At 36.7% G+C, this 27,345-nt stretch overlaps 1 protein-coding gene across 9 annotated transcripts in view; it reads right to left on the reverse strand.

Annotated features, from left to right (window-relative positions):
* Positions 1-62: 62 nt before the first annotated feature.
* PPP1R13B (protein phosphatase 1 regulatory subunit 13B) overlaps positions 63-27,345 on the reverse strand; it is a 72,983-nt gene continuing 45,700 nt past the window's right edge. For 5 of the 9 annotated variants that reach the window (XM_068947193.1, XM_068947194.1, XM_068947195.1 and 2 more), the window contains 13 exons: positions 18,910-19,011; positions 17,694-17,868; positions 17,101-17,297; positions 16,451-16,615; positions 15,411-15,591; positions 9,976-10,145; positions 8,508-9,009; positions 7,152-7,918; positions 5,413-5,550; positions 5,195-5,328; positions 4,331-4,497; positions 3,195-3,394; positions 63-1,588 (listed from right to left, as the gene is read on the reverse strand). In XM_068947193.1, coding sequence (XP_068803294.1) covers positions 1,547-1,588; positions 3,195-3,394; positions 4,331-4,497; positions 5,195-5,328; positions 5,413-5,550; positions 7,152-7,918; positions 8,508-9,009; positions 9,976-10,145; positions 15,411-15,591; positions 16,451-16,615; positions 17,101-17,297; positions 17,694-17,868; positions 18,910-19,011 — 2,940 coding nt within the window. In that variant the 3' untranslated portion in view covers positions 63-1,546. The remainder of the gene's footprint in view (positions 1,589-3,194; positions 3,395-4,330; positions 4,498-5,194; positions 5,329-5,412; positions 5,551-7,151; positions 7,919-8,507; positions 9,010-9,975; positions 10,146-15,410; positions 15,592-16,450; positions 16,616-17,100; positions 17,298-17,693; positions 17,869-18,909; positions 19,012-27,345) is intronic. The other 4 variants (XM_068947199.1, XM_068947196.1, XM_068947197.1 and 1 more) reach the window with 1 other exon arrangement.

A 27,345-nucleotide genomic window follows, 5' to 3' on the forward strand; every position in this document is an offset into this window, starting at 1 on the left:
GACAGTGACAAACTGTATGGCTACTGTTGCTACTTACATAAAAATACTAGAGAATACAGCCATGCCTTAGCAATACTTTATTGTGCACATTTACATGTTCTCTGAATTAGTGTTTCATAGGCTCTTGAAAGCATCACATTCATGTAGCAAAGTCTTCAACAATAATACCCTTTCACTTTTCACCACAATATATACAGTTAATGCTAAACCTGTGGTAAAAGCAAGTTACAGCACTGCAGAAATGGATATATAAATAATACACAAAACTTGTACATGAAGAATTAAATTGCATACTGTTTAACGGGAGAAAAATTACAAGAAATATGGCTACAACTTATAATGGGAAAGTCAAAATATACTTTTGGTATATAAAATCATGTACAATTAAAATTCCAGTGAAGTGCTTTTTTTTTTTTTTTTTGCTTGAAACTACTATGTAGTGGAATAGTTTATTGCATAACTTGCCTTGGCAACAGATGTAGGCTGCCAAGAACCACAGAAACTGTCCTCAAATAAGCTACTGCCTTTCTTAAATACATCTCTGAACCTTTTTTTCTTTCTTCTCCTTGACTTACTTAGCATCTACACAGCCCTCTTCTACTTCTATTCAGTCCTTCATATTTTCTTCTAGACTGACTCAGGCAGACTTCAAATTACATAGTGTAACTCTAACCAGACTCTTACCCCTTCTCAACTATTGCACTTTCATCCATGCAGACATACAAATCCCTTAAGCTGCTGCAAGTTTAATATTAACTGTTTTGTCCAGAACAAACAAACTCAGGTGGTTAGTAGGGCAACCTTCACAGGAGTAGAGGTAACACTGGTGCTGTAAGTTGGATAACAAGAAAATAAAACACCAAGTGAACTACTGTGTAGGGGTTTTGAGAAGTGTACAAACACTGTTGTTTTGTTAGTGCTCTAGCTTGTTTCTAAATGCAAATAATAATACTAGCGGCTAGACTATGTAAAGCTTTTATTGGGGTTGTCTAGACTAGGATTTAAGTGTGTAGTATGTTAACACAAAATCCTAGCCCTTGTAAAGCTTTGGTGACTACATATGCACTTAGCAGGTGAAAATCTTGTGTCCTAGAACCCAAAGAGTTAATCGGTAAGGAGAGAACTCAACATTCACTGGTATGAAACAAAATAGCCAAGATTCTGACATGGGACAGTTACTGTGGGAGTGGAGCAGACTGGACAGCATGTCTGCACTTTGCAAATGACACCTCTGAACATTTAACACAAGAAAGCTCCTACCATGGAACTTTAACTTAATAGGCTGCTTTAGACTATAGCTGAAGGAACATTGTAGGTATTGGAGGTATCACTCTCCTCATCAGTGGTGGGTCACATAAAACAATCCTCACTTACAAACTGCAGATCCTGAAAATCTTGAATGCTGTCCATTTAACAAGAGAAAGCACCATTAAAACTAAATACCAGAGTTTTATTTTTCCATGTGAAATGATTGAAAATGATGGCTCCAGTGTACGTTTTAAATTTCCAGTTACCAGCAAGGTATTGCACTCTTGTACAACAGATTTCAAGCAAGGGTTCGCTGTCTAGGTTTTATTCGTGGATATAACTGTAAAAACAGAATAAAAATAATAAGTAAGTAAGTTTTGCATGTCTGCTACCAGGTTAAATATAAATAAATTTAATTATAACCAAAGGGTACATACGTACAAGATCTGGCTCATACAGGGTGTTTTGGGTTATAGCTTGTTTGTTTTTTTTCATAAGCTACAGTGTGTTCCTAGGTACCCTCTGAAAAATTCAACCAGAAACAGCAGGAGGCCAGGGCTGACTTATTCCTGCCAGCAGCAGCAAGATTGCCCCTCTAAAAATTACTTAGTCGGCTTGCTGAAGACCCAGAGAAGACCAAACGTGCTTTTAAGTAAAAGAATTCTCCTTATTAGAAAAATCTAGCCTTTGAGAGAGCTTATTTATTTCCTGCGCTGTAAGTTTTTCTTTCACATATTTTATCTTCTCTCTCTTCTTAGCAGCCTGAAGTTCCTTGTGATAGCAGTGTTCCATAAGTTGACAACCCCATGCAAGTTGCTCAAAAGCAGCTCTCAGTCATCTTCAGGGCTTTTTCCTGTTTTTAAGTTGTATATATATACACGTATTGCCTATCTTGTGCCAAGTATTAAAAAAACTTCCTAAAGAACTTTGAGGGAGACAGAAAAGGGATACGGGGGGGGGGGGGTGTTAACTCTATTAATTCTCAGAAAAACTCAAACTCCCCCTTCATGGGAGCAATGTTGAGAAGGGAGTGGAAAAAGGGGAAATCAAGTACACAGGCTAATCTGTTCCCTTGGCATCAAGCACCTGGCAAGAGCTGCAAAGCAGCAGCGGCAGGTCCAGAGCTTTGCTCATCTTTAGTGTGTGGCCTAAAACGTAGAGCTATGCAAAGTTACCCCCTTCCCCATTTGCTTTTGCCAGCCTCTCTTCAGTCCCTGGCCAGTGTTAATGTCCCCCTTGCAAGAAGCTCTCACTGTCAGTTGCAAGCTGCACATAGCTGCACAAGGATGGAAACCCGTGTGGCAGTAGGTTGCACGGTTATCTCTGAATACAGCATACTAGTTGGAGAATTCTACCCTATACCATTGATTAGCTAGCATCATATCTTTTATTATTTAAATAAAGTTTTTGGTTTTGTTTTTTAAGAAATAATTTGATCAAGTAAGAGTTAAGGAATAGAAGTAGCTTCTTACCATTCAACATAGAAACTTCCCTGTTCTATAGGATTCTGAGTGCTTTTGGCAACATCTGCCTTCTGGACAGATCTCCGGATTTTTGGAGCTCACTAATGATCTAAAGCCTAAAAATGGGTACCTTCTTAATATAAGTATCTTTTCCGGGCCAAACCTTAGGGCTGCTTAATAGAGCCACCACGCTTCATATAGGGACCCTATTTTTTTAAACAAAGGAAAACTCTTACTAAAGATTAAAGCTGAAAATATATTAAGTACACTAAAGTTACTGAATTAAAAGGTGGGCTAATCACAGCCTCTCCTTTCTGTTTACAATAACACCACAGAGGCCTGAAAGGACAACCTGCTGTGCACCACTTCATAGTAGTGTATCAAGATGATGCACCGATGGGTTCTGGCCAACGGTCCGTCTGTGTTCCTACTTCAGGAGGAAGTAAAAAGTAGAAGGGAGAAGGTAACCTAAAAAGAACTTACCCCAAGCAGATTTTTAGGCACATAGCCTTCTTTATCATTGAGGCGGGCCCACCACCACTCTGTTTCGTTGTCATCCTTGCGTCGTAGAATAGTAATGGCATCACCCTCGTGGAACGACAACTCATCATTATTCTGGGCTTCATAGTCCCACAGAGCATACACTACTCCTTTATTCATAACTCCCAACTTCTCCTGCACTCCTGTTAACAGAAAATTAGAGCGCGTAGTAAATGGTAAATATCCTGTTTTTCCCTCTGGGATTTTTAGTGTGGATGCTGTGACCTGAATATATTAGTCTCGTATTAATAAGATTCCACAAACAATTTCAGCACTTCTACAATGAAACACTCTCAGAAATTGAACTGCATGATAAAACCACATCTTGCAGAATATTTGATCTACAGCATGAGATTTTTCCTTTTATTGTATATGCAATATAAACTTAGTGATCTTACTCAAATAAGGACAAAATAGTTTTACATATGTTTCAGCAAAGCAGCTTTATAGAGCTGTTCTGGTGTTCCTCATAGGCCTACTTTCTGCAGAACACTTTACATAGTAACACTTGAAGCTTCTGAAAACGTGCACAATGTCATGTTCGTAAAGTCTTAACAAAGCTTACATCCTTCTCTGATGCAAAGTGAAAAATCTGTCGGCTGCATCAAAGGTTTTTTTTTTTTGTTTTGGTAAAATATATCTTGGTAACTTGGAGACTTATACATTCTGCAAGTTAATTATTCGTAAAGTATACATGTTTCTTCATGTGATCTGCTAGAAATGTGTGCATCTGGAAGTTGCAGTATCTGTATCAAGATACTTGACAACTCACTGTCTAAACCTCTCAATGGGACCATTCATTGACATTAAGCCAAATTCATCTTAAAAAAATTTAACATTAGAAAGAGCCTGTGAAATAACTCAAAGAAAGGAAGCAATATAAGCTATGTAATAACCAAAAGGCTATTTTGTTATTAGCATTTTGAAAGTACAGGTAAAGGGCAATATCTTCAAGTCAAGGGCCTAAGTAGAAGATAATAAAATATTTCATACAGAACAGAAGGATAGCATACTGTGGGATAGAAAAGGGCTGAATTTTAGAAAAGCTAAAAAGGTTTGTGACATGCATCACAACTTACCATACAAGAACTGGGAACACTGAATGTAACCTTCTTCCATCTCTTCACACTTGTCTGCAGCAGTTTCTATATCACTTATAGTTGAAGCAAAAATTGCTGCCCCAGATTCAACAAGTAGCTTACAGAGATGAACACTATTGCAAGAAGCAGCACAATGCAAAGGTGTCCTGAAGTAAAGCAGAAATGAAGACATCAGAAAAAATGTTCCAGGAATCCCAACTATTTTGTCTTGCGATATGAAGTTTAGTCTGTCTATATTAATATTTAATACATTTTTTAAAGGAAATTGTCTTCTTATCGATTATAGTTTATGCATTGTGCAAAACCTGTCAAGACAGCCTGGAGTGGATTCCTGACTCCACTAAAGCCAAGCACTGATGTTTTCAAAAGTGTAAAGTTTTATATCTTGCAAGGCTGCTGGATATAAAAGGCCATTCCCTAATATGAGGAAATTTGAAAGGTAAAACAAGATGAGGGAGGAACTGATCAGCATGGTAAGCTTTCAGATGCCCTCCAAAATCCGCGGATGGATTATATGAAGATGAAGCTTCTTAAACAAATGAATTTTGGTCACTTGATATTTACAGTTTAATTATTTTGGCATGTGGACAAGAAATTCAACTATACTATTAAGTAAAAGCAAAATATAGTATAATTTATGGCTTAAACGTGCTTTCACATGAGTTCAACACAACGTAACCTTGCATTTGAGTTTGTCACCATCCAGAGATTAGAAAGTGCTCATTTGCTGTGGGTAAAAGGGAAGGAAACTGTTCCCAAAACAGGTCTCCACTGAATTTTGTTTTTGAATTTGCATCAAAATGGTCTTTTTTCAGATGCTAGGTTAAAAATCTTGACACTTACCACCCATCACTATCTGCTGCGTTTACATTTACACCAAAATCAAGCAGGAACTTCACAATGTGGTGATGACCAGCACACACTGCATTATGCAAAGGTGTAATTCCTTCATCATTGGGTTTACTGGGATCATCAACCTATTGAAAATATGAAATAGTTCATTAGCCTTTTTTTTTTTTTTTTAAAGTATTGAAAGAATTTGCCTTTGTTTAGAAGCTCACCTCGTATATGATTCTTTGCACAAGATCAAATTCTCCCTCCAAGGAAGCATCTAGGAGGAGGGCTAATGGATTGAACTTCACCCTCAGACCATGGCCAGTTCTTTCTGAGTTAGGTTTCTTCAGGTTGGTACGTTTGGTCTGAGTGGAGGTGAAAATTGGAAGGCATCATTTCAGGTTGCATAAGTATTACAAACCATTCAGTCACTTTCTAACTAGAAAAAAAAGTCCCACCCTCCTTAAATGTTAATTAGAGCTACACAAACACTTACTATAAAGTCTACTACAAGGCTTGATACCTTAATACATTTTATTCAGCTGAAAAATGAAAAAGCATGCCAAAATATTCTAGACAGCTTTATTTAAAGGTAGTTATTAGAAGGGACAAAGTGCTTTAATCCACAATTTCTGACTACTATAATCTTAAAATTGTATTTAACATGAGCTGAACGTGGATTTTCTGAGACACTATCAAAACTTTTGCTTAGACTAGGAAACATGACCCAATTAAGCCTGAGTGTCAATCTCTATTCAGAAGAACTCCTGCCTTGAATTAGCAAGTGTTCATTGCAAGTCAGAACTAAAAAGTCATGAACTTTGCTGTGGAAAAGAAAAGTTTACAGAACATGAAAATATTTTTTGTGAGATTCTAGCTGGTGCTGTTAGGAGAAGCGTTCTCAAGATCTAAACACATTTAAATGTGTTTTGAGAATGTTCTGCATCATTCACGTGTGTCTTTGCCAGTTTCCAGAAAAACAATCTGTTATTAATGTAGTGCTTTATTCTGTAGCTGTGTTAGAACTGTTTTCATTTACACTCCTGTTTAGTATGGCTGTTTCACTTTGGAAAATAAACCTTTCACAATATGAGTAATATCCATTACTAACATATTCTGTTCTTCAGGAAGTATCCTGGACACTTGTGCTCACAGGAAACGCATACAAGGCCAAGTGCGCACCACAATCAAACTGCAGTAGGAATCTGAGGATTTTGCTGAAGAATTTATAATAGCTTTACATGAATCAAAAAGTAGAGATAGTCTCTGAAATCAATGTTAAATTGAAAAATGTTAACCACTAAAAATTAATTTTTCTCCCCACTTTCAATCCTCCATATGCTGTAGATTTTGGTAATGACAAAGCGAACTAGTATTTAAAAGTTTTTGGTGCAGCAAGAGGAGAAACATTGAAAGTAATTCAAATTATGAGACAATTAGAAAAACCCTTCTGCTAAAACAAGTCAGCTGCGTTGCTGGTAGCGTTGTCTACTCTGGTCTCACATCTCTACTGAGAGGAATTCACTTCTTTCTCCCAGAGTAGTTCTTTCAGTTTGTTTGCAAATTAAAAAGCCGCACTGCAGTAACTTACTTATAGGCTCGTACAAATAGTCATAGCAGAACAGAATAGTTATATGCAGTCCTGGGGAAATGAAAAATTTTTAATGGTTATCTCAGATATCAGAATTAGTTCTACAATAGGAGTATATCCCAAAATTTGTTCTGTAGCCTAACATATATACACAATCTTCTGTTGCCTGTGTGCATATTTTCCATATTAAACCACCACACTTGTAAAGAAACTAACGTGTAAGAATCTTCCTTGGTGCTCTCTTGGTTTTCTTTTTAGTTTCATAAAGCTTAGAGTGCAGCATACCATTTAGCAAAATCTCATCATCTTCCAGTGATGCTTAAACACAGAGCTAATTCTAAAGTTCATATAACTGTCTTTTTTTTGGTCACTTACTGGAGGAAGTGGAGGAGGAAGAGCCGGTGGCAAAGGAGCTTCATCATCTACTGGAGAACTGACCTCAGGTGTGGGAGTGGATGATGGTTCAATAGAAGGAACTATGGCAGGATTGTTGTTGTTATCTTCAGTTGTCTCAGATGTTTGATTTGTGGTTTCAGTGCTTATCAGTTCCTCAATAGCAGGAGAAGGTAATTCATTATCATTGGCATCTGATGAAGGTGGTGGCTCATCAGGAAGAGGAACTGTAGGTTGCACAGAAATGGGTTCCTCAATATTGCCATTGGTACTAGCGTTACCATTATCAACATCTGCTAAGATACCTATAAAGTCCTGCGGATTGCTTGGCTGATAAAAAGGGGCACTTTCTATTCCTCCAGCAAGCGTATTAAAGCGCTGATACAGTAATTTTTGTATATTTGGTCCACTTGGGCCTTCTGGTTCAGTGATAGAACTACGCTTCTTTAATGGTCTAGGAGCATTGGCCAATTTTCTTCTCAGAGCTTCAAGGTCAGCATCGCTTTGATATCGTAGGGGTGAATGTACAATAGGTGTAAGCTTAGTAGGACTGAGAGGACGAGGAATGTTTTCCACATTACTATTTTCACTGGATGGTGGAACATTTTCCAGCTCCTGATCTTTTTCAGAGAGCTCAGTCTGAGGCTGAGATTGTGGCTGCGAAGAAGTCTGCGCAGGCAAAGAACCATGAAGGAACGGCAACGGCGAGGGGGAAGTTGAACCAGACTGTAAGACAGGTTTCCCATAAACTGAAGAAAAGAAAGAAGGAAAACAGTGAAGAACTGTTGTGAAATTACCCAATAAAAATATCTGCAAATAAACTGCATGCGTCTCTGTTGCTACTTGTTCAAACCTAATATATAAAAAATAGAGAAAAAATCAAATGAATTATGTTACGAGTCCATCAAAACAGGAATAAATACTCATCTGTTATTGATGGCAATGCTTCTTACAATTACAAATGGCAATAAGTAATGCCCAGAATGTATTTACTCTTTCAAGAGGAAATAGTAAGAGGAGGAAACCTCTCTAGACAACTTTTTAAAATTTATTTCTGAAAGTATATGTAGAGTACCCAGATTATATTGTCTATTGTTCTAACAGCATCTTGCTCTAAATAAAAGGTAACTGAATATATGCTTATCTATCACTCCAAAAATAAATGGGATCATTTTGCTGCCATGCTGCATACATAAAAATATCCTTCCTCTTCTCACAAATTTAGATGAGATTTGCAAGCAACAAGTGTTTTATACTGATACAGAACAGAAATTAAATGAGGCCTAACAAATAACAGTCTATTTCAAAGGGGGGAAAAAAAGGCAAAATATACTCTACCTGCTTTTACTGACTTATTTAATGTATTGTACACAGCTTGTTGATAGTTCTTTGGTGGTGTTGCTTGCTGAAGATACATTGAGTAGATAGAACTGGAGTTCACTGTCTGTGGTCCTTTTCTGGGAGACTGAGGTCTTGATCCTTTATCAGCTAGAAAAGGTCTGATAGCCACAGTCAAAGGGAGTTCTGGCCTGCCATCTCCTCCTGGAAACAAGGGGGGACCAGACGGCTGATATGTAGGGCTGGGAGGTACAGAAATTCTCTGTTGGATCTGTTGTGAAGAACTGGGCTGGTGTATATTGCTAGCCGTTGGAAGCGGAACAGGTCTTTGTCGATTTGTTATACTGGTGCCAGGTCTGGGTAGACTGCCATCCTTCCTTCTTTCCAGAGAATTTGTAGAACCTGTTCCTAAGGGAACTGGACTTGGATAGGTCCCGTAGTTTTGAGGCAACTGCTTGCTTACACCAGGAACTGTTGGTGGCACCTTCCCCAGATCTAGAGCCTATGTAAGAACAATAAAACTAGCATATGAAAAATTAGGTACGCTATTTCATCAAATAAATACTTGTGAGCAAGAATATTTCACACTGAACAAAGCAAACTATTAATCTTATGTGCCAGTGAAGGAGTTAATGTATACAATTTGTGTTCCTTCATCACTAGACATGACTCTACCTGAATTTATCACAAGACATTGTCATATGTCATAGACAGGGGCCAATGTGTTAAAGTATCTTCATTTATTCATTAATATGAATAAAAAACTATTTGCCTACTTTCTAAACCTGAATTACTAGCTTTAGGTTCTGGATCTCAGTACTTATTCGATAATATATTTGATAATAGATAGCATCGTAACAGTGACACTTTACCAAAACAAATTAAAGACAAGGTCCTTATTTGTTAAAGATAACAGTCTTAAAGAATTCATAAAGTACAAGAACAACAGTGCAGATATACAGCACGGATCACAGAATCACAGAATCGTTTAGGTTGGAAGGGACCTCTGGAGATCATCTAGTCCAACCTCCCTGTTCAAGCAGGGATGGGCTCTCTGAATGATGGATTTAATGACTTTTTTTTTTTTTAAAAAAGATTTTTGTGAGAAAAAGAGCACATGTTGAAAAAGTGGTAATCTATGCCAAGTAAAACAGTAACAACAAACTGAAAAAGAAAAAAGAGGAGGGTGGGGAAGATGATTAGGAAAAGCAAAGAGGGAAAGGGGGAGACCAGTGATACAACAGAATAGGAACACATACAAACCACTGAAGTTGGAAAAAAAAATTTCTAATGTCCAGGAGCAGAAATAAAAAGGAGGAATATAATGGCAATTTTATTTGTGATGCTTTTAATAATTATCAGCAGGAAAATAAAATGTGTAAATATCTGAAGTGAGTTTGGCTACAAAACCCAAAGGTTCACAATTTCAGTAAACTAGATTTATAAATACAGCATAAATGAAACGCACCAGCTTATCAGTACTTCCTAATGCTGAAGTTGGCAAAGGCTGGCTGGATATAGTTCCTTGTTTTAAAGCAGTATCCATGCTTGATTCTTTCCAGTCTGTGTTGGAGATCTGAGGGGGTTTTACCACAGGAGTTGAACTCTGTTTAAGTATTGGCCAATTTCCGTCATTTGCTTGAAAATAGAAAAAAAAAATTATATTTAAGATAATTCACATCATCATCATAAACAAGCAAAATAACATACGAAGTAGAATAGTTTAGGTTACAACAGGATGAATTTGATTCCAGGAATGAGATAAATCCTCATTAATGTCTGATTCAGAAATCAATACTGAAAGCTCAATCACTGCATATAATACACAGTTCATTAGCCTGTGATATTTAAACTGTATTACAAACTAGCTAAATCAAAAAAAAAAAGGTTAAAAATTTGGAGTAAGGGTTGCACATTCTGCTGTTAAAAGGCAAACTTAAAGTTAGGTTCAGAAGAAAAATCCTTATAGAAACTCCAGTCAAAATATTTCTTTTGGTACTATCCAGAAACACTGTCAAAATACGCTAAATGTTAATTCTATATAAGCTCTGAGTAGACTTATTCCAAATTTAAACTATTGTTACTAGATTAATTGAATCATATCAGGAAGTAAAAAGTCATTTGAACAATGTGGTGGAACAAAACCATACATTTCTTTGCTGGAACTGGCTTTTAACTTACCTTTTGTTTTTCCTCAACATGCTTACCTGATCAGCATTGCCTCAGAGATTTAATTTTACAGAAACGTACAAAGTCAGCTGACAATTTCAAGGCATTAACATGACTTGACAACATCAAGATACAAGTCATGAGCTTTCATCTGCACCGTGTGCAAAAATATCATGCATAGCTGCACGTAAACTGAGGCAACAAACCCTTAATGAATGGCTAGATGCTTTGATATGTTACTTTAACTGGAGGAGACTATCTACTTTCTATTTCTAAGTAAGCAATTTAAAAGGCCTGATAATCAGAACTGCTTTATAGTAACTAGATAGATCCTTGGCTAGATCCAAAGGCTTTGATCTGCCAGAGGCGGTTTTCTCCTTCCCTACTGCTCTGTAATGATCTTAGTGGAGCTCTTAAGCTTAATACAGATGGCATGTAACAGATAACTAACTTTACTGGAGGATGACAAATAAAATGAAGCGTATTGTGGGGAAAAAGGGAAGATTTATTGAGATTTCAAGACCCCAAAGTAACATGAGATCAAATAAAAAACAGGTACTTTCTGGAAAAGCTTCTCTTTTCATTTCAATTTTAAACCCCATAGAAAACACGATCGGCAAGACTATTTCTAGAATTATTTGCCATTCTCTGTCTACTATAAAAGTTAATCTAAGAATAAGCTGCACAAGAATATTCTAATTATAGTGAATTTCACATCAGCACTCTACTCTCCTTCCAAAAGCCTTATCCTCTTTTACTGAGTATCCCCTTTTTTTCTTCCCCAGAAGTGACAACCTGAAGATTTCTTGACAATTAATGTTTTCAATATGAGCACAAATTCAGTCTATTAGCTCATAAACCTATTTATAAGCTTGCTTTTGAGGGAGCAAAAAATACAAAGTTATACCTCTGCATATGATCTGCTCTACTAATTATTTCTGAAATACATATGTGCAGACCATTCCTTGCCACAGTATTGTATTAACCTTTCAAATTCAGATCAACTGTGGTTGAATTCTGAGAGAGGATGACTTTGAAGCAAGAATATTTTTGTGGCTGGTCATTGAAATAGGGTCAACACTTGTTTATTTTACATTGAGAACATAGTATGCAGTCACAGTTGCAAACGGCCAAGAAAGAGGTGTGAAGAGGCCCACCTTAGTACTGGCAACATCCAAGAAGTGGACATCCTATTTTTTGTTTCTTTGTTTGTTTTTAGTTATCTGGTTAACAGGAGCAAGACCAAAAGAGATGAACGTGTAAACACTCTAGCTCTAAATAATAGCAAGTTTTCCAAGTATGCATCGAATTAACATTCACTGTACAAAATACACAGGACGTTCCATAATTCTAGTGAGGTTACGGTTCAGTAAAATTTCTATTTCTATTTTTGAAGAGCAATACTAGCCGTTACAACCGATTCATACAAAACATGAAGCATCTTTACTCATAAGCTTAGCTTACAGAAACACCAGCAAAAATCCTAAAATACTTAATTCTCTTACCTGCATATATAAACACAGTCTTCTACTAGATAGACAGTTAAACAAAAACTTTTTGTAATCCTGAGAGTTCCAAATATTAGCCTGGTCATCCCTGAATTCTGAGGCGACATGTTGGAAATAAATTCAGACTCCCTCTCCAACTTCTCCATTTCATTCTACTTTTGTAAACATCAGAGCATTAACTGTTCCCATCTTTGTGTCCTTCATATTACGCTCCGGCAGACCTGCTAAGTGTCATGCGTTCTGTATGGGTGCACCTTTTATGTATTCCCATAACCCGGGCTGAATGTCATGTGCTTAAATAAGCTGCTGTTGCAATCTGCAACTGCAGCATATGGTGCCAGAAGCTGGTGCGATGGGTGCTACAAGGAGGCAACCAAACAGCTTCTGCCTTTTGCTTATCTTTTGTTAGACTGAACAGGTCCCAGACGCTCATATCCATCTAATGACAACACCCTTCTGACAAGCCCTAATGAGCCCCTACTCTTAACCTTAGTCCTACAAATGTACCTTCTTGTCGCTTGTAAGACTACCTAACAGCCAGTGTATTTCATCTCTCACCAATTCGTTTTGCGCTTACGTAAATAAGGCAGTGAGGAAAGACATACACATAAAAAGGTTTTTGTATACTTTCTCTGATTGCACCTAAATATTTTCATAGATTTGGATCCTAGATGGTTACTGTAGCAACTAAAGCACAAAACAAGTATAACATTTTGGACCTACTGAAGTCAAAAAGATTCCTGCTATCGACTTGGCCAAAGTCAGTTTTTATCCCAAATCTGGGCCAACGTATCGTGAAAACTCTCAAACTCTCACAGAAAATAACTCAAACTAAACCGGTATTTATTATATTTAATCTGAGTTATCCTAAAAAATGCTTTGATGATTAGCACAAAATTTCTAGTAATTCCTTTCTCAGGGTTTTTCAGCGACGAAAATTCATTCTTAGTGTAGGTCTACTGTAGTACTCCAGGGATGAATTTGCTGCAAGTCTGTTTCCCTCAAAGGAGAAAAGCAACTTCTGAACAATTTTACATTTCAACAGCATCTACTGCATACCAGAACACAGCACAAGTTCTAAAGATGCTGTTTAATATGCATCTGTATGCAAGAGCTCAGAGGACCATATTAAAAACTGAGTTCTTAGCTAGCCAAAGATCTTCTATGGACTCACAGTGTTGGGTGTCAAAGACAGTAGGTGCCAGGCGGATGACATTGTGAACAGCAGACTGAAGAGAAGTGGGAGGTGACAGAATAGGATCCACTATTATGTCTAAATCAGAAACCTTCCAGGTGTCTGGAGATTTTTTCACACACCCAAAGTCTGTCTCTACCGGACACACCAAGGCAGATCCAGTTACACAGAAAAAGAAAGAAAAAAAGTGGTGGAAAAATTGTAACAATGACAATGGAGACATTAGAACAGGAAAACTCAGACAATGAGAAATAAAAGCATGACAGTTGAAAAAAAAAATCCTCGAAATTGTTTTTCTTTCTCCAAGTAGATAAACTTCTCCTCACATAGATCTCTTTCGAGGGTTTTTCTTCAAATATGTTCAGATTAATAAACATAAATTCAGTGTGAAGGTAGAATAATCCCTTTTATAAAATCAAAAGTTCTCATACAGAGTAATCTCTTGAGATAGTTCTAGATGTGAGCAAATATATCTTCTAAGGTTGATATTTACAAAATAATGAATTATTTTTGGTCTGTGAATTTCAAAGTTATGAACTGCCCTTTCCTATATGTGGAAGAGGAATCCACATGTCCAAAACCAAATCTGCCATTTTACCCTACAATTAAGGCATTCTATACTCTTAAGATTTTTCCTGTAAAAACACAGTGATGGGGTTTGTATGTTTGACTTAAGGTAGTATCATATCACTCATATCAAACACAAACTTTTTTTTTTCCCCCCCAGCTCCATTTGGATGGTTTTGCTTCCTGACCCTGGACTGTGTTTGTTTGTTTGTTTGTTTTTTTCCCCTGTTCTTTCAAAAAGACTGGTAGATTACGTACTGGAGTACTAGAACTACACATCTCAAATGCATCTACAAGAACAGGACACAGGCAAAACTTGGGTACTAGCTTAAATTTTCTATCTGAAAATTAAACTTTGGGCAAGTATTTGCTCATATAGAATAAGCAGGACTGATGACATATCCTTCAGAGACCTTACTAAATTGTTAGGGTCTATCCTACAGAAACGTTCAGCAGTCCTCCCTCCATCTCTTCTTCCCCATTTGGAAGAATTCTGCCAGCTCAGCTGGAATATTCAGTTTTAAGTACCGGAAAATGTGTGAAATTTGCAGCAGCTTTGCTCTGGTGGTCATCCTTTATCCCATTTTTAAATCTGTCCTAGAAGAACACCTAAACCAAGCCCTATGGTCAGATCCACGGGACTGTGCATTTTAACCTATACTAAGCAGGTTCGTCCTTACAGCCACTTCTTTAGCGTTCTGTTTTTGCTAAGACGCTTACTGATAAACTGAGCAGACAACTGAGCTTTGCTAGAAAAAAACTCAAGGCACAAATGGCATGACCTGCCGCCTTCAGTCTCCGATGTAAATAAAAAACGGTAATTTCTATTTTACAAAACAGATGGAATTTTTAATTATGGGTGATATAGGAGCCAATTCCAGAGAGCAAGGTATGGCCAGTGTTCTGAAGGGGCTCCTTCACTAATGAAGACAGAAACAGTTAAACAGCATGAACACATTAAGGTTACCCCAACTCAGAAATACTTCTAAATAGTCTATGCTGGAGCCACCAATTGTCCTCTCTGGAGTCTCCTTCTGAGAAGTGGTACTGTTTTTACTAGTTCAATAGCTTTGTTTTACTAAAGAAAAGGCAACATAATATAAACAGTCGTTTATAATATAGTTTGCCTCAAAGTTGATTCCATTATTACATGGAAACACTCAAACCAATGGAAACGCTGTTAAAGATAGGACTTGGAATCTGTGAAGAAGCATGTGTTCCTTTTTGGTGGTGTACCAGCTAGCAAAATTACAGAGACAATATTCACAGTATCCTAGGAAAAATTCATGGAAAGAGGCAAAAATGCTCCATATCAAATGGCTAGTGTCCAATTCACAGAATAATATCAACATATCTAAAACTTGCCTCTAGTACAGAGATTATCCTGACACAGGGTAATCTCCTTTTCCTTACCGCTCGGTTCCAAACAGAGCATATTAATAAACGCTGCACTTAAGTGCTTACCAGATTTTGATCTTCCATGCGTTGAGCTAGAAGCAATGGTGAGAGACTGTGGTTTAACCGGATCTACTGGTACAGCGTAAGTGCTAGCACTTGGAACTTGGATATAAGGTCCCACTGCTGCCACCCTTCCTGAAGCACTCAAGGATGACTGAGGTGATGAAGTTCCATTAATACGGTTCAACTAAAAACAGACAAATCAAAATATGTGAACTTCCATCTAATCTAGGCATCTGTTATGCACGAATGGGAAGTTTAAATTTAATTATCTGGAAGCATGCACTGTCACTAAGTTACCATAATAATTAAATGACCGTACTCCGTGCTTCTACAAAAACATGAAGTAGAAGGACAAATTTCATTCCCTAAAATAAACAACCTCAAAAGTTAAAGTTCTCAGCCACGGCACATAAGTTTCATGAAGAAAACTTTTTTTCTGTGCAAGGTCTCTTTTCATTGCCTCTTCTCAGGCAAGTGGGCTAAAATGAGTTCTTAAATGATCAAATAGCTTTTTTTTTTTTTTTTTTTTTAAAAAGTGTTACCTCCAGCTGGGAATACGTATGGGAGTGCTCTCTCTAATCCTTAGACAAATGGTCTACTGTGCAACTGATTTCTGTTTAAAGTCCCAGACAACTATTATGACTTAACTTCACAGACCATTTACATTTATATCACTTTTCTGCTCCAGGAATGGAAGTTAAAATGTTCACATTGGAAGATTACTATTTTATAAATAACCCAAACTTAATAGATGCTCTGAAGCACCAGCCCATTATTAGCCTTTCCTTCCTACAAATATAAACTGCTATATCTCTTAATACAGCATAGTCTGTACCATAAAGAAAAATAAAAGGAAGGACATTTTGTCTAAGAGTTTTCTGACGTCTAAGGAAAACCTTAAAATATTTTTTAAGAGTCTGCTATTCTTAAAGTAGGTTCTTTAGGTGAAGTTGTATTACTGAGCTGGAGGAAAGTGACACTTTATGTAGTTTTTATAGGCTCTTGAAAAACTAAAGCGTGGCCCTTTTAACAGTTTATCTTACAGGAATGTTTTCTTTTTGACGTGCCTCAACTTTTTTCTTGTACAGGCGTTCACGCAGCTCATTGATTCGCTTGTCCATCATAGCCACCTCCATATTACGTTTGTTTAAGAGTTCTTTCTGCTGCTGAAGCTTCGAGTTCTGCTCCTGGTTAAGCCTGTTACGAATCTTAAAAAAATGCAGTTGTTACGATAGTTATTTCATTTTATCTGCTGTCAAATTTATTTTTAACATGGTGTTAAAAAACCTGGAGCAAAGTAGACCAGCTATGTTCTGAGTCTCTAAATCTGTACTTTGACATAACCAGTCAAATTAGCATTTACAACCAAGAACAAGTCTTAAAAAGAAAACAACGAAAAAAAGTATTTCCTAAGAAGCAAGTGGACACTCACAAACGTGTATGCAGAATCCATCCAATATACAGCAACTGATCTGAAGCATCTAGGCATAAGGATATTTCATAAAGGGACTCCAAAAGCTAATGAAACTCTCTTTTGTGAGGATTACATACTTTGACCTTACACATTAACAACACTCCAATATACCCACTTTACGGGATGTCCCAGAATCAATTGCCCTAACAACATGAGGGCAGTAATATTACTTCAGTTAATCTACAAATAGAGTTTAAATAGCATCTCTCAGTTACTTACCTGTAGCTCTTGATATAATTTTTTTAATTCTACTGCTGCAGGTCCTGTCATTTGTCCATTATAAGACTGAAACCCATTCAGTTTTCCTTTCCTTAAGTCCTCCAGTTGCTGAGTAAGTTGATCCACTTTTAACACTGCAGCCTGTAGCTCTTGCTGCTTTTCCTGGAACATGGCACTGATATGCTCAATTTCAGTTGCTATAATCAACAAAATAACAATAAGAAAAAAAAAATCAAGCAAAAATACAGTTTACCTGCTAGTTTTTTAGTTCTACAGATATTGACAAGTATAACAGATTAGTTTTAAATCTAGCATATACATGCAATATATAAATTACATAAATTTATAATGCATTGGGAATTTGCAAACAGTTAAAAATATTTCCTAATAGTTACTCCGACCACTTATTCTAACCTTATAGCTGACCACATAAAACAAAAAAGTTACCTAATGTACAAATTTCCTAGAAACAAGGCTCTGTAAGACAAAATAAGCATTCGATCTAAAATCCTGCTACAGTACGTACTGTTATTTGCTAGTCATGCACTGAATAGCAAACTAAACTACATAAATTACTTAAAAATTCCACATACACAGATTGCCATTCATGATCTTGCTATAATCCACTTGTCCTCTCATGGCACGGATTTTTTTCAGCTTTGTCTCCTGGGTTTCAACTCGTTCCTTAAGTTTTTGAAGCTTTTCACTCTCAGAAACAGACTGCTGCTGACGACGTTCTTGCTGCTTCAGATAACGTAAACGTTGTTCCTGGCAAAACAAGGTTTTAGACAAAAGGCACCTGTTACCCATTTATTTAAAAATAAAGTTGACTTATCAAAATCCATCACTATGATTAGTGACTTTTCTTTCCAGAAATCAGAAAAGGCTTCGTCTAGTTAAAACACGTATCAGCCCTCCTAGAGAAACTCTTAACATTAATTTACACATAAACAAATGGGTTTTAGAGCACAAAGATTCAAAGTTTCAGACCAAGCATCAAATCTACACACATACGTGCAAACAATCCTAGCCTGAACACTCAAACACATCTGTGAAGCTTCCTCCAGCATGTTTTCTGCTGCTAGTAACACTTTCCCAGCTGTTGCAAAACGGGCTTCCAACACTGTTACCCAGTTTCCCAAAGAAGACAAAATATGCCCCGTAGTCTGTTTCAGACAAGCTGACCTAACGTAAGATAATATTCCAGTTTTGAATAGCACAAAGGTGGTGCTTCTTTCTTCTATATTATTTCCATCCAAAAGAACAACAGAATTGTTAGATTGATTCCTTTTAAAAATATCATGTTAAACTCCAAGCATCTAATGCATACTATATTCTACAACACCTACAATAACATTAAAAACATCAACTCCACTCCCAGATCCGAAAATATCCGGAATCTTACACCTCATACACTATGGAAACAAAACGTATAAATATATGCAGCATGGGCATATTCTCATCTCACTCCGCTGTTACTATACTGAAGTGAATAAATTCCTAAGTATGAGCATAGAATTAAGCCTGGTCTAACACAGAGCCTCACAACAGAAACAAAATCTACCAAAATTTCTATAAAGACACGTAATTCTGTTGGCTTGACATAGATTCTTATAATATTAAACTGACATGTTTTATATTGTCTAATTTAAGATAAACTTGTTAAAACTACGGATTTCTCCTCTTTCTTTAGCTTACATGTAATGAATTAGTGCATTTTTCTGTAGCGATAAAGTTAGGTTTGCATATGTTGATGGAAAACTGCATTTATTATGATCACTATATTCTGTTTGCTGCTAACGTTATTACCTTAGCAACCAACATTTGCTGTTGATTTTCAATCTGCTGCTGTTGTCGGGCAGCCATATCTTGAAGTTCAGAAAGAGTGAGCTCAACACGAGGATTCCCAACCTGCAGACCACAAAACGTTACATGAATGTGATTATGTATATTGAACGTTCTGACGCTAGACGCTAAAAAAAGAAGTCTTTAATACGTTTCATATTAAAGTAATCCTACTTAGAATTAGTAATCTTCTGCCTTTGAACCACACCTATCATGCAACATTAAAAACATTACAAGCATCGTAAGTTAGATTTTCCGACATACCAGTTTAGAATTGCATGACCCATAGGTTACTTATTTATTCTTTCTACAATACTGTGAACACACTTTGTCTAGTGAAGACTTGTTCTATTTGCACTATCATTGCAACTTACTGAATGTGTCAGATTGTCATGATTCTAGCAACTGTTTCCATTTAATACAGTAAACTTACCTATTCTATAATCAAAGACATAAAAAGATATTTTTATTTCTAATAATTAGCATGCAGTCTCTCTTAAATATCTCAATATTTTTCTTCTGTACTTTCAGCCATGCAGGACTTTTCAGACCCATGAAGTCTTCAGCTTCTTTCATGCGTATTCAGAAAACTCACAGTTTCTCCTTGTGACAGAAATTCCTGCACTCTAGACCCCCCCCAAATGATACAACTATTGTGAATTCTCTCAGAGCCACCAGCAGACTGTATGCCACTGATAGTATTCTATTTCCAATCCGTTCTGCCATTGCATCTATCAGAAAAGCTTAAAAGAGGGAGGAACTTGCTGTCTCATTGGCAGCAAAAATTTCACACACACACACCCTCCCTCAAACCTCAGAGGAAGAAAAATGATGGATACGTATCAGTGAATAAGGAAGCTCTGAGCAGAAAGGAAGGACAAAAACCACACACCTATTAAGGGGAGAAAAAGTAAAAGAAGAAAAATAGATGAAATGGAGGAAAACACTAACAGCCAAAAGAACAAATAAAAAAAAAAAGAACCTAAACTACAACTAAACTTGCTTTGTTCAGATGTTTCGGAGGACTGGCACTCACCGCTGGTACGGCATGCGTGGTAACACAAGCAGGTATCTTAAGCAATACTTAGATCCTTAAGCTTCTTTCCATTCCTGACATTTTCCGTGTAATTACCTTAGCTGCTTTAATTGGTGGTTAGTGTGATCTACCTAACGCAGGACAAGTTTACAAGAGAATCCTTAGATGAAGGTTGTCACTAAGCTCACATCCCAAGAAGGTGAAATTTCCTGTAAGATTGATACATTTGACATAAGCCCTTCAAAGAATGTGTAAAAAGTGAAGTGATGTAAAGCTGATGCACTTTGGATTAGTAAGTAGGTATTACTGACTGAACTTTAATTAAGAGATGATCCCGGATTAAACAAAAAAAAAATCCCCAAAGCAAAAACAACTGTATCAAAGTGAAGAACCAGTGCCACACTGAAAAGCCTCTCCCTCCCTCAAGAAGAACAACACATGCATATACCCCAGATGACACAGACTTCCATTTTGCATTATCCGCAGCATTCTGGCCTACCGCTAACCAACTCTGCCACAATGCCACTATGCCACTATAGTAGTTCTAAGGCCATTAGTCACAGAGAAGAAAACGCGTAAAAGTTAAATTTCTCAGAAACATAATATAGGTCTTAAAAATGGAAGACGTCATGAATGGATCACACGCAAGATGTAAACAGGCAAAAGAACAACTCAACAAACCAATCTAAAGAACCCCAAACAAGAACCAAATAGAGCTATACTGGAATTAAGAGAAACATTTATACTCTGCTGTGTACTATCTTCTGAAGGAAGATTAGAATCAACAGAATAGAAAGCTGCGCTGCAGACCATCTATTCATAGCATCACAGCAGTACTTGGTGTGGGTACCAGACTTATTTCTCATTAAGAAAATAAATTTTCATTTCCTTCTCTCATAGTTCATACAGACCTACTGAAGAACTTCTCAATTCTGAAATAGCTGATATTAAACTTAGTTTTTCAAAACCCATTTGTGCTAATGGTAGCATTTTCCTGCTCTCACGGTCTGCTAGATTGATTTCCCTTGGCAAATGAAGCACACCAAGGGCAACGTGAATAAGTGCATCACTTCCCTGAAAGAATCATTTCTTGACAAAGCTTTGTCTCAACCTTCCCTGTCTCATTATGTAAAAACTGCTGCCTTACTGTCCTCTAGGGCTTGAGTTTTTCACTTTCTAGAAGTAAAGTTATCCAGCACACTAAAAGTACTCCTCTGAGCAACATTACATTCATGAGAGCTCAGAAGTGCAACAGAAATCACAGCCTGTGTGTCAAAGATGGTCACGTGGACCTCCGTTGCTTTTCTGGAAGCGGCAAATAAAATATGGTATGTGTTAACATAATAAAATACGCTGAAAGAGATTCTGCCAGCTCTTGATTATGAAACTCTTGATTACGAAATTGTTTGATGTCTCCGGACAAGATTCACAGTTCAAATATAAGAACTCTTTCTCTTTTGATAATGTAGCCTTTCAAAATAATTTTTAAACACTGTGTTTTTTAACCAATAGCTTGCTTTAATTAGACGAGAAATCCCTCCTCATCACAACAAGCTGCAGAAGAGAAAAGGAAAAAAAACAAACACACACACATACCCCTTTGTGTCTCTTACAGTTCATGAAGCCTCACTAGTAAAGATAATGAATTTTAGACAAATGAAACAAAAAAAAATTTCTAAAGGATAGGTACAAAACCCCAAAGACCACATGCTGAACTCAAGATTTCTGATGTGTTTACAGTTTCTTTAGACTTCAAGCTACATACATCTTTATCTGTTGAAAGGGAAAGATATGGCTGTCAGTTGGTTCTCCTTATACAGTAGCTTGAGTTGGTTGTCTAGCATATCTTCTCTACAGAGACAAGAGCTTGTTTAAGTAGTCCTCCAACTCTCCCTCCCACTGGCTGCTTACTGCTGCCCCCTTTGCTATGGCAGTTCAACGAGTGCAAGGTTGCACTCTAAGAACAGGACCAAAAATTGAATCTTACATGCATGTTAAAACCTCTTCCCCATCCCAAAGTAAAACAAACACACACACTCCTATTAAAAAAAAAAAAAGGGGGGGGGGGCAGCAGAGAAGAAAGATGACGTTTAATGCCTGTTCACTTCACTAGTCTGGATTACAGTTCCAGTCCCCCAACCAATTGCATCAGCAGTTGTGGAAGGATGGGGAAACTAGAACTCAAGAATGAATCCTCAGGGCGAAACAGAACATGAACCTTCAAAATTGACTTTAGGGCGGGAAATGATGTAGTCAGAACTACGTTACAAGAAATTTTTTAACTGATGTTTTGCATCCAGTGCAACTAGAGTAGGCTGAAGAATTATTCTGGCAGCTAGGTACACCAAAACAGACTGACAGGAACTGCTTGAAGATGCATAGGAAGCTTGTGATATCCCAAAAAGTTCTATTTGACTAGCAAGGCATGACAGCTTGCTTATCAACATGATAAAAGCAGTCAACAAATATGTTTTTCTACCAAAGTGATCTAATCCTTTAAGCTTCTTTTCCTTCAGTGTAGATTTAGATGAAGCCAGGTAGTTTAAGTCTTGTAGTGCTGATTATAGTACACAAAGAACTTGAACAAAGAGGAATTTAAAACAATATTCAGCTGTTTCAGAAAGAACTGGTTATGTATGGTCTGAACATTTATATTTATGATAGAGCAGCCTTTAGCGTCCTTCAGAGTCGTAAGTATTTTTGCTTATATATAGTCACAGCAATTTAATTATAGATTAATTGAAGAGAAATCATATACTGCTTGATTCTCCTCTCTAAAAAATCAGTTCTAAAAAAACATTCAGTAATCTGCCATCCTTTTAAGGAGATATTGAAATGACTAAAACCATGCAGCTGTTGCATGCACAGATGAAACGTAAGCTACTAAACTGCATTTGACAGTTGTTACTGTAGTATATGCCCACTGCCCAGTGAGGCAAGCCCAGCAGACAAATCTACTTCTGGACTTGAAATAAGCAATGTTTAAAACCATAATTTAAGACTGTAATAGCTTTGGACATCAAATTGGCACTGTATATTGTGCCCAAATGGCAGCACACATAGGGTAGGAAATGTACATCTGCGTGACCTTTGCGTAAAGATGTCAGCATGTATTTTGTTGCTGATCCGTCCGACAGACCAAGAAGAGTGGCAGCCATCCTAGAAAAGAAATCTTGTTGAAAGCTCCAGGAAGATTTCACATAAAGGGAGTTCTACAGCAAGAGATGCTGTTCCACGGTAGAGTCACTGAAATCTAGATTAGTGCTTTGAGATTTCTTGGTTGACAAAGCAGAGAAATTTTTTTTTTTTTTTTTTTTTTTAAATCAATGACATTAGCTCTGTCACAAAAGAAAACTTTGGAGAAAACCAGCAGTCATGGGGGGAGGGGGGGAAAAGCATTAGATGAAAATTTAACACTGGGAAATCTGAGCTCTGCTGCAGAAGTGAAGAAAGGTTTTGTAGAGGTCTATCACACAGCAAGAACCCGTAACGAAGGAAGTAATAATGCACTGGACCTAAATGCATTGCGCTACAGATAGGCATTGGCCTATATCAATGGGCAACAATTAATAGTGCTGCATTATTAGTTACACGCCAGTTCTTCACAATCACTGGAGCAGCTGATGATGTGGCATCAGATCCCAAGAATGAATTCTCCCAACTTTTTTTCCCCACCAGTGCTGAAAGTTAAAAGTAGTCTGAAGAACTAACTATGCGTGAGCCCTTCTTTCTCATGGGGACAGAATTCTTGGTTGCCCCAAGAAAGTTCATTGATTCAGTCTAAGCTCCTGACCTGATGAGTCCCTATTAAAGACTTAAAGCTTTTATTTTCATACCAATGGACTAGGTGCTAAAAGCCTAAAGCGAGATGAAGGTTTAAGCGCAATAACCAACAATACAGCTTAGAACAGGAGAACATACAAGAGACTATAATTTTGCTGCAGCCAGTTAAAAAACATTGAGAAACAGTTGGGATGCTCCATCTCATTTACTGCTAGGATGCATATCGTTTGTGTGCAGCTTCAGAAGAAACTGTTTGACAGACTTGTGTTAGAATCTCTTAAGAGATCCATGTAGCCTGCGTAGGTCTGCGATATAGCAGCATAGAGACTAAAGACAAATACCAAAAGGAAAAGTAGTACAAACAAAAACAGGGGAGGGCAACCAGAAACAGATAAAATAGAGATATAGACGAAGGCATAAACCTGGCACAGATTCAACTTTTATTATTTAATTCCTTTATTACTGTTGCACTGGCACAGTAGACGTCCCATTTTCGACTTGAATACAGTCTTTTACCTTTTATATAAGCAGAAAAATTTATATTTAGTATGCATATGAAAGACTGCTTAGCACTGCTAAAAAGGGACAAATTCAGTTCTGAACCTTGAAAATACAGAGACTAGAAAGAATACAGTTCTTTAAAAACTTCACACAATTGCTCTTTGCAACTAATACAAAAAAATACATAATTTTTAGTAAGTTACTATTGTTTAAAGCCTTTTATGGAATATTTAGGAGAAATTACTGGGGGTTTATCACTTCCTTTGCATTTCAAAACTACCAAATCATTTTACAAAATCAGTGCAGAGAAATAATTACTGAATACTATTTCCAATTTATACAATGCTGTGATGATATGTGAAACCATATATTAGGCATTTAAAAAAATGCACTATTTCAATATGTTCATAGTTTTTAAATCAAAAAGAGCTAATTTAAAACTACACATTCAATTACTTTAAAAAAAAAAAAGCCATTGTATTGAACTATGAGCTCAGAAAAGAAATGCAGTGTAACAAGACAAATTCAAAAAGCTAAAACCAAATATCTGCTTGGCTATTCCGGGGGGGGGGGGGGAGGGGGGAAGAGAGGGGAAAGGGGAGGGAAGGACATAACACTGCAGCCTTGAAACTGCACTGTTTTTTACTGAAAGCGAATACCACCTTTTGAAAAATTGTGCCAAAAAAGTTGGAAAGTTCAGAATAGCATAATATCTGCTACAAAGTATTTACATGTAATTCAGCCAGTTGATTGGATCAACACAGAAGCCAGACTACTGCATTGTAGTTATTCAATAAACAAAGTAGCATCTTCACCAAACCACGTGACTACATTATAAGTAAACCAACTTAAATTTACATCATTTTCTACCCCCATTACAGTCAATATTGCTGAAAAAATAAAGAGAATTAAACATTTTGGATCTATTGAACATCTATTGAAAGATGTTTTGAAACCACTTCAAATAGGAGTTTACAGAAGTGAATATGGTCCGAAAGTTTTCAGAATAACCCTGTCCAAGAAATAGAAGAACATTTTATTCTGCGAAGAAGTCTTGTTTAAAAATGCATGCAGATTCAAGAAGAGGTAACCATATAGTTATACATTTTTCAAGGTAAAAAAGCAATCTCATCAAGTGAAAATTACAGACTTGCTAAATGAAAAATGAAACATGGAGTGCATAATGACAATAAAACTGGGTTTATAAAAGCACCAGAAAACAAAAAAGTTTAATGCAAGAGTTCAAGACTACTACCGCTTTAAATAAGCATATTTGAAAGCATATCTTATAATGCCTTAGAAAAATACTGCATTATTACTCTATGTAAAACAGAAGATGAATTATAAGATGAATGCAAATATTAGCACATAAGACTACTAAAATATTCCATTTAGAAAGTGTAATGCTTAAAAAAATTTCTATATAGGCCAAGACAAAAAAGCATAGGAAACAGGATAATTAACCATTTAAATACAAACTCCCTATGAGAAATCTTTTAATGATTACCATACTGAATACCAGTAAGTGCATCTTTCACTTAAAGTAATGAACATGGTATTTAGGAATGAAAAGAAGAGGCAGCTGAGGAAAAAAAGTTTTAAACCTGTAACTTCACTCGCAGTTGCTTCTTTTTCATCCACATGGCAAAAGTGGCCAACAGACCAAGCAGAATTCTTCTTCAACATCAAGTCAACTATTTTCAGAAAGACGGCAATTGATTTCAGGTCTCCAAAACAGGCAGCATTGTTTTTGAAAGATCATGAATATTACTGAGTTTTGCCTTGTAAAGATCTAGTTGAATCAATTAGTTTCCTTAGAGCATTTCACCTTAACTGAGTTTGCTTATAATAAACTGTATGAAAATAAAATCATTGGTGGGGGGAGGGGAAAAAATAAAATAAAACCAAAACCAGTCAAAAGTCCTTCTTCAGAACCTACTGTTACATAAGGCAAAGAGTATCATGTACTCGCTCAGCTCTTTAATGAGGTTTTTGGTTTCTCAGACTCCTAAGTTTATACTGTTCATACTAGTCATTAACTGTTTCATTCATGAAGTCACTCATCTTTCATAACAAACATGAGCCTATCACATTTAAGGTCCAGACCTTGTCCTTTCTCCTCCAGCAAGGGGAACCTACCTCCTACAGAACTGCCTTCTAAAGTAGGAAGAAAAAAGCCACTACAAATATCTACTCCTCCAGACTCCACAGACTCATTTGCTACACGGTGATATATCAGCGGAGACAGTTTTGCTGACCTGTAAATTTCTTTTCATTGATTCAATGAACATTTGGACATGGAGATGAACTCCTAAATAAAATTCTATAGAGCAAACACAGCATTACTAGACACTGAGAAAATATTGTGGATGTCTTGTATGGACAAAAATACTTTACACCTGCACTGCCTAATTTCTTAGTTTTGACAAGAATCTTAAAGAAAACTATTTATTTTATATAGTATGTCATTTTAAAAGCTCATGGTGAGAGACAGAATTTCTAATCAACTGGAGTTTCAGCTTCTGACACGTTACTCTCCCACTACAGACTAAAACATTGCCATTTGATGATTAATAATTTGAGAAAGGTGAGATGAATAGTACAACAGTAATTAAATACTGTGGAAACCCGTTTACAGGCAGCGTCAAAACAAGTCATACCTTAGACATTTAATTAAGAAAAGGAACCTCCTTCAATATTTAATTCCACATGTCAGTCTTGTTACTCTGAAAGTTCACTTTCTTGATCCGCCTTCATTTCTATCCTCAGACTAGGCTGTTCTTTCTGTTGTCACAACCTCCTCATTCTTTCTTTATTCAGTCTACATACTTCTGCGCTGTGAAGAAATGGCTTACTCACTGGCAACCCATAACAGTAATGGAAAAATTGCAGCTGAACTCAACACTTTGACAAGCAGAAGAACATATTGTAGTCAGACATTCAAGCAACAGGGAAACAATCCAATGGTCTTTTGCCTTTATTTCCATCAGAAAACTATCTTTTCAGTTTAAGAGGAATCTAATTATGCCAATATTAAAAACAAAAACCTGTGAGATTGACTTTCTGAAATAGATTATTTT

This window comes from Struthio camelus, chromosome 5, assembly GCF_040807025.1.
Source record: "Struthio camelus isolate bStrCam1 chromosome 5, bStrCam1.hap1, whole genome shotgun sequence".
NCBI lineage: Eukaryota > Metazoa > Chordata > Aves > Struthioniformes > Struthionidae > Struthio > Struthio camelus.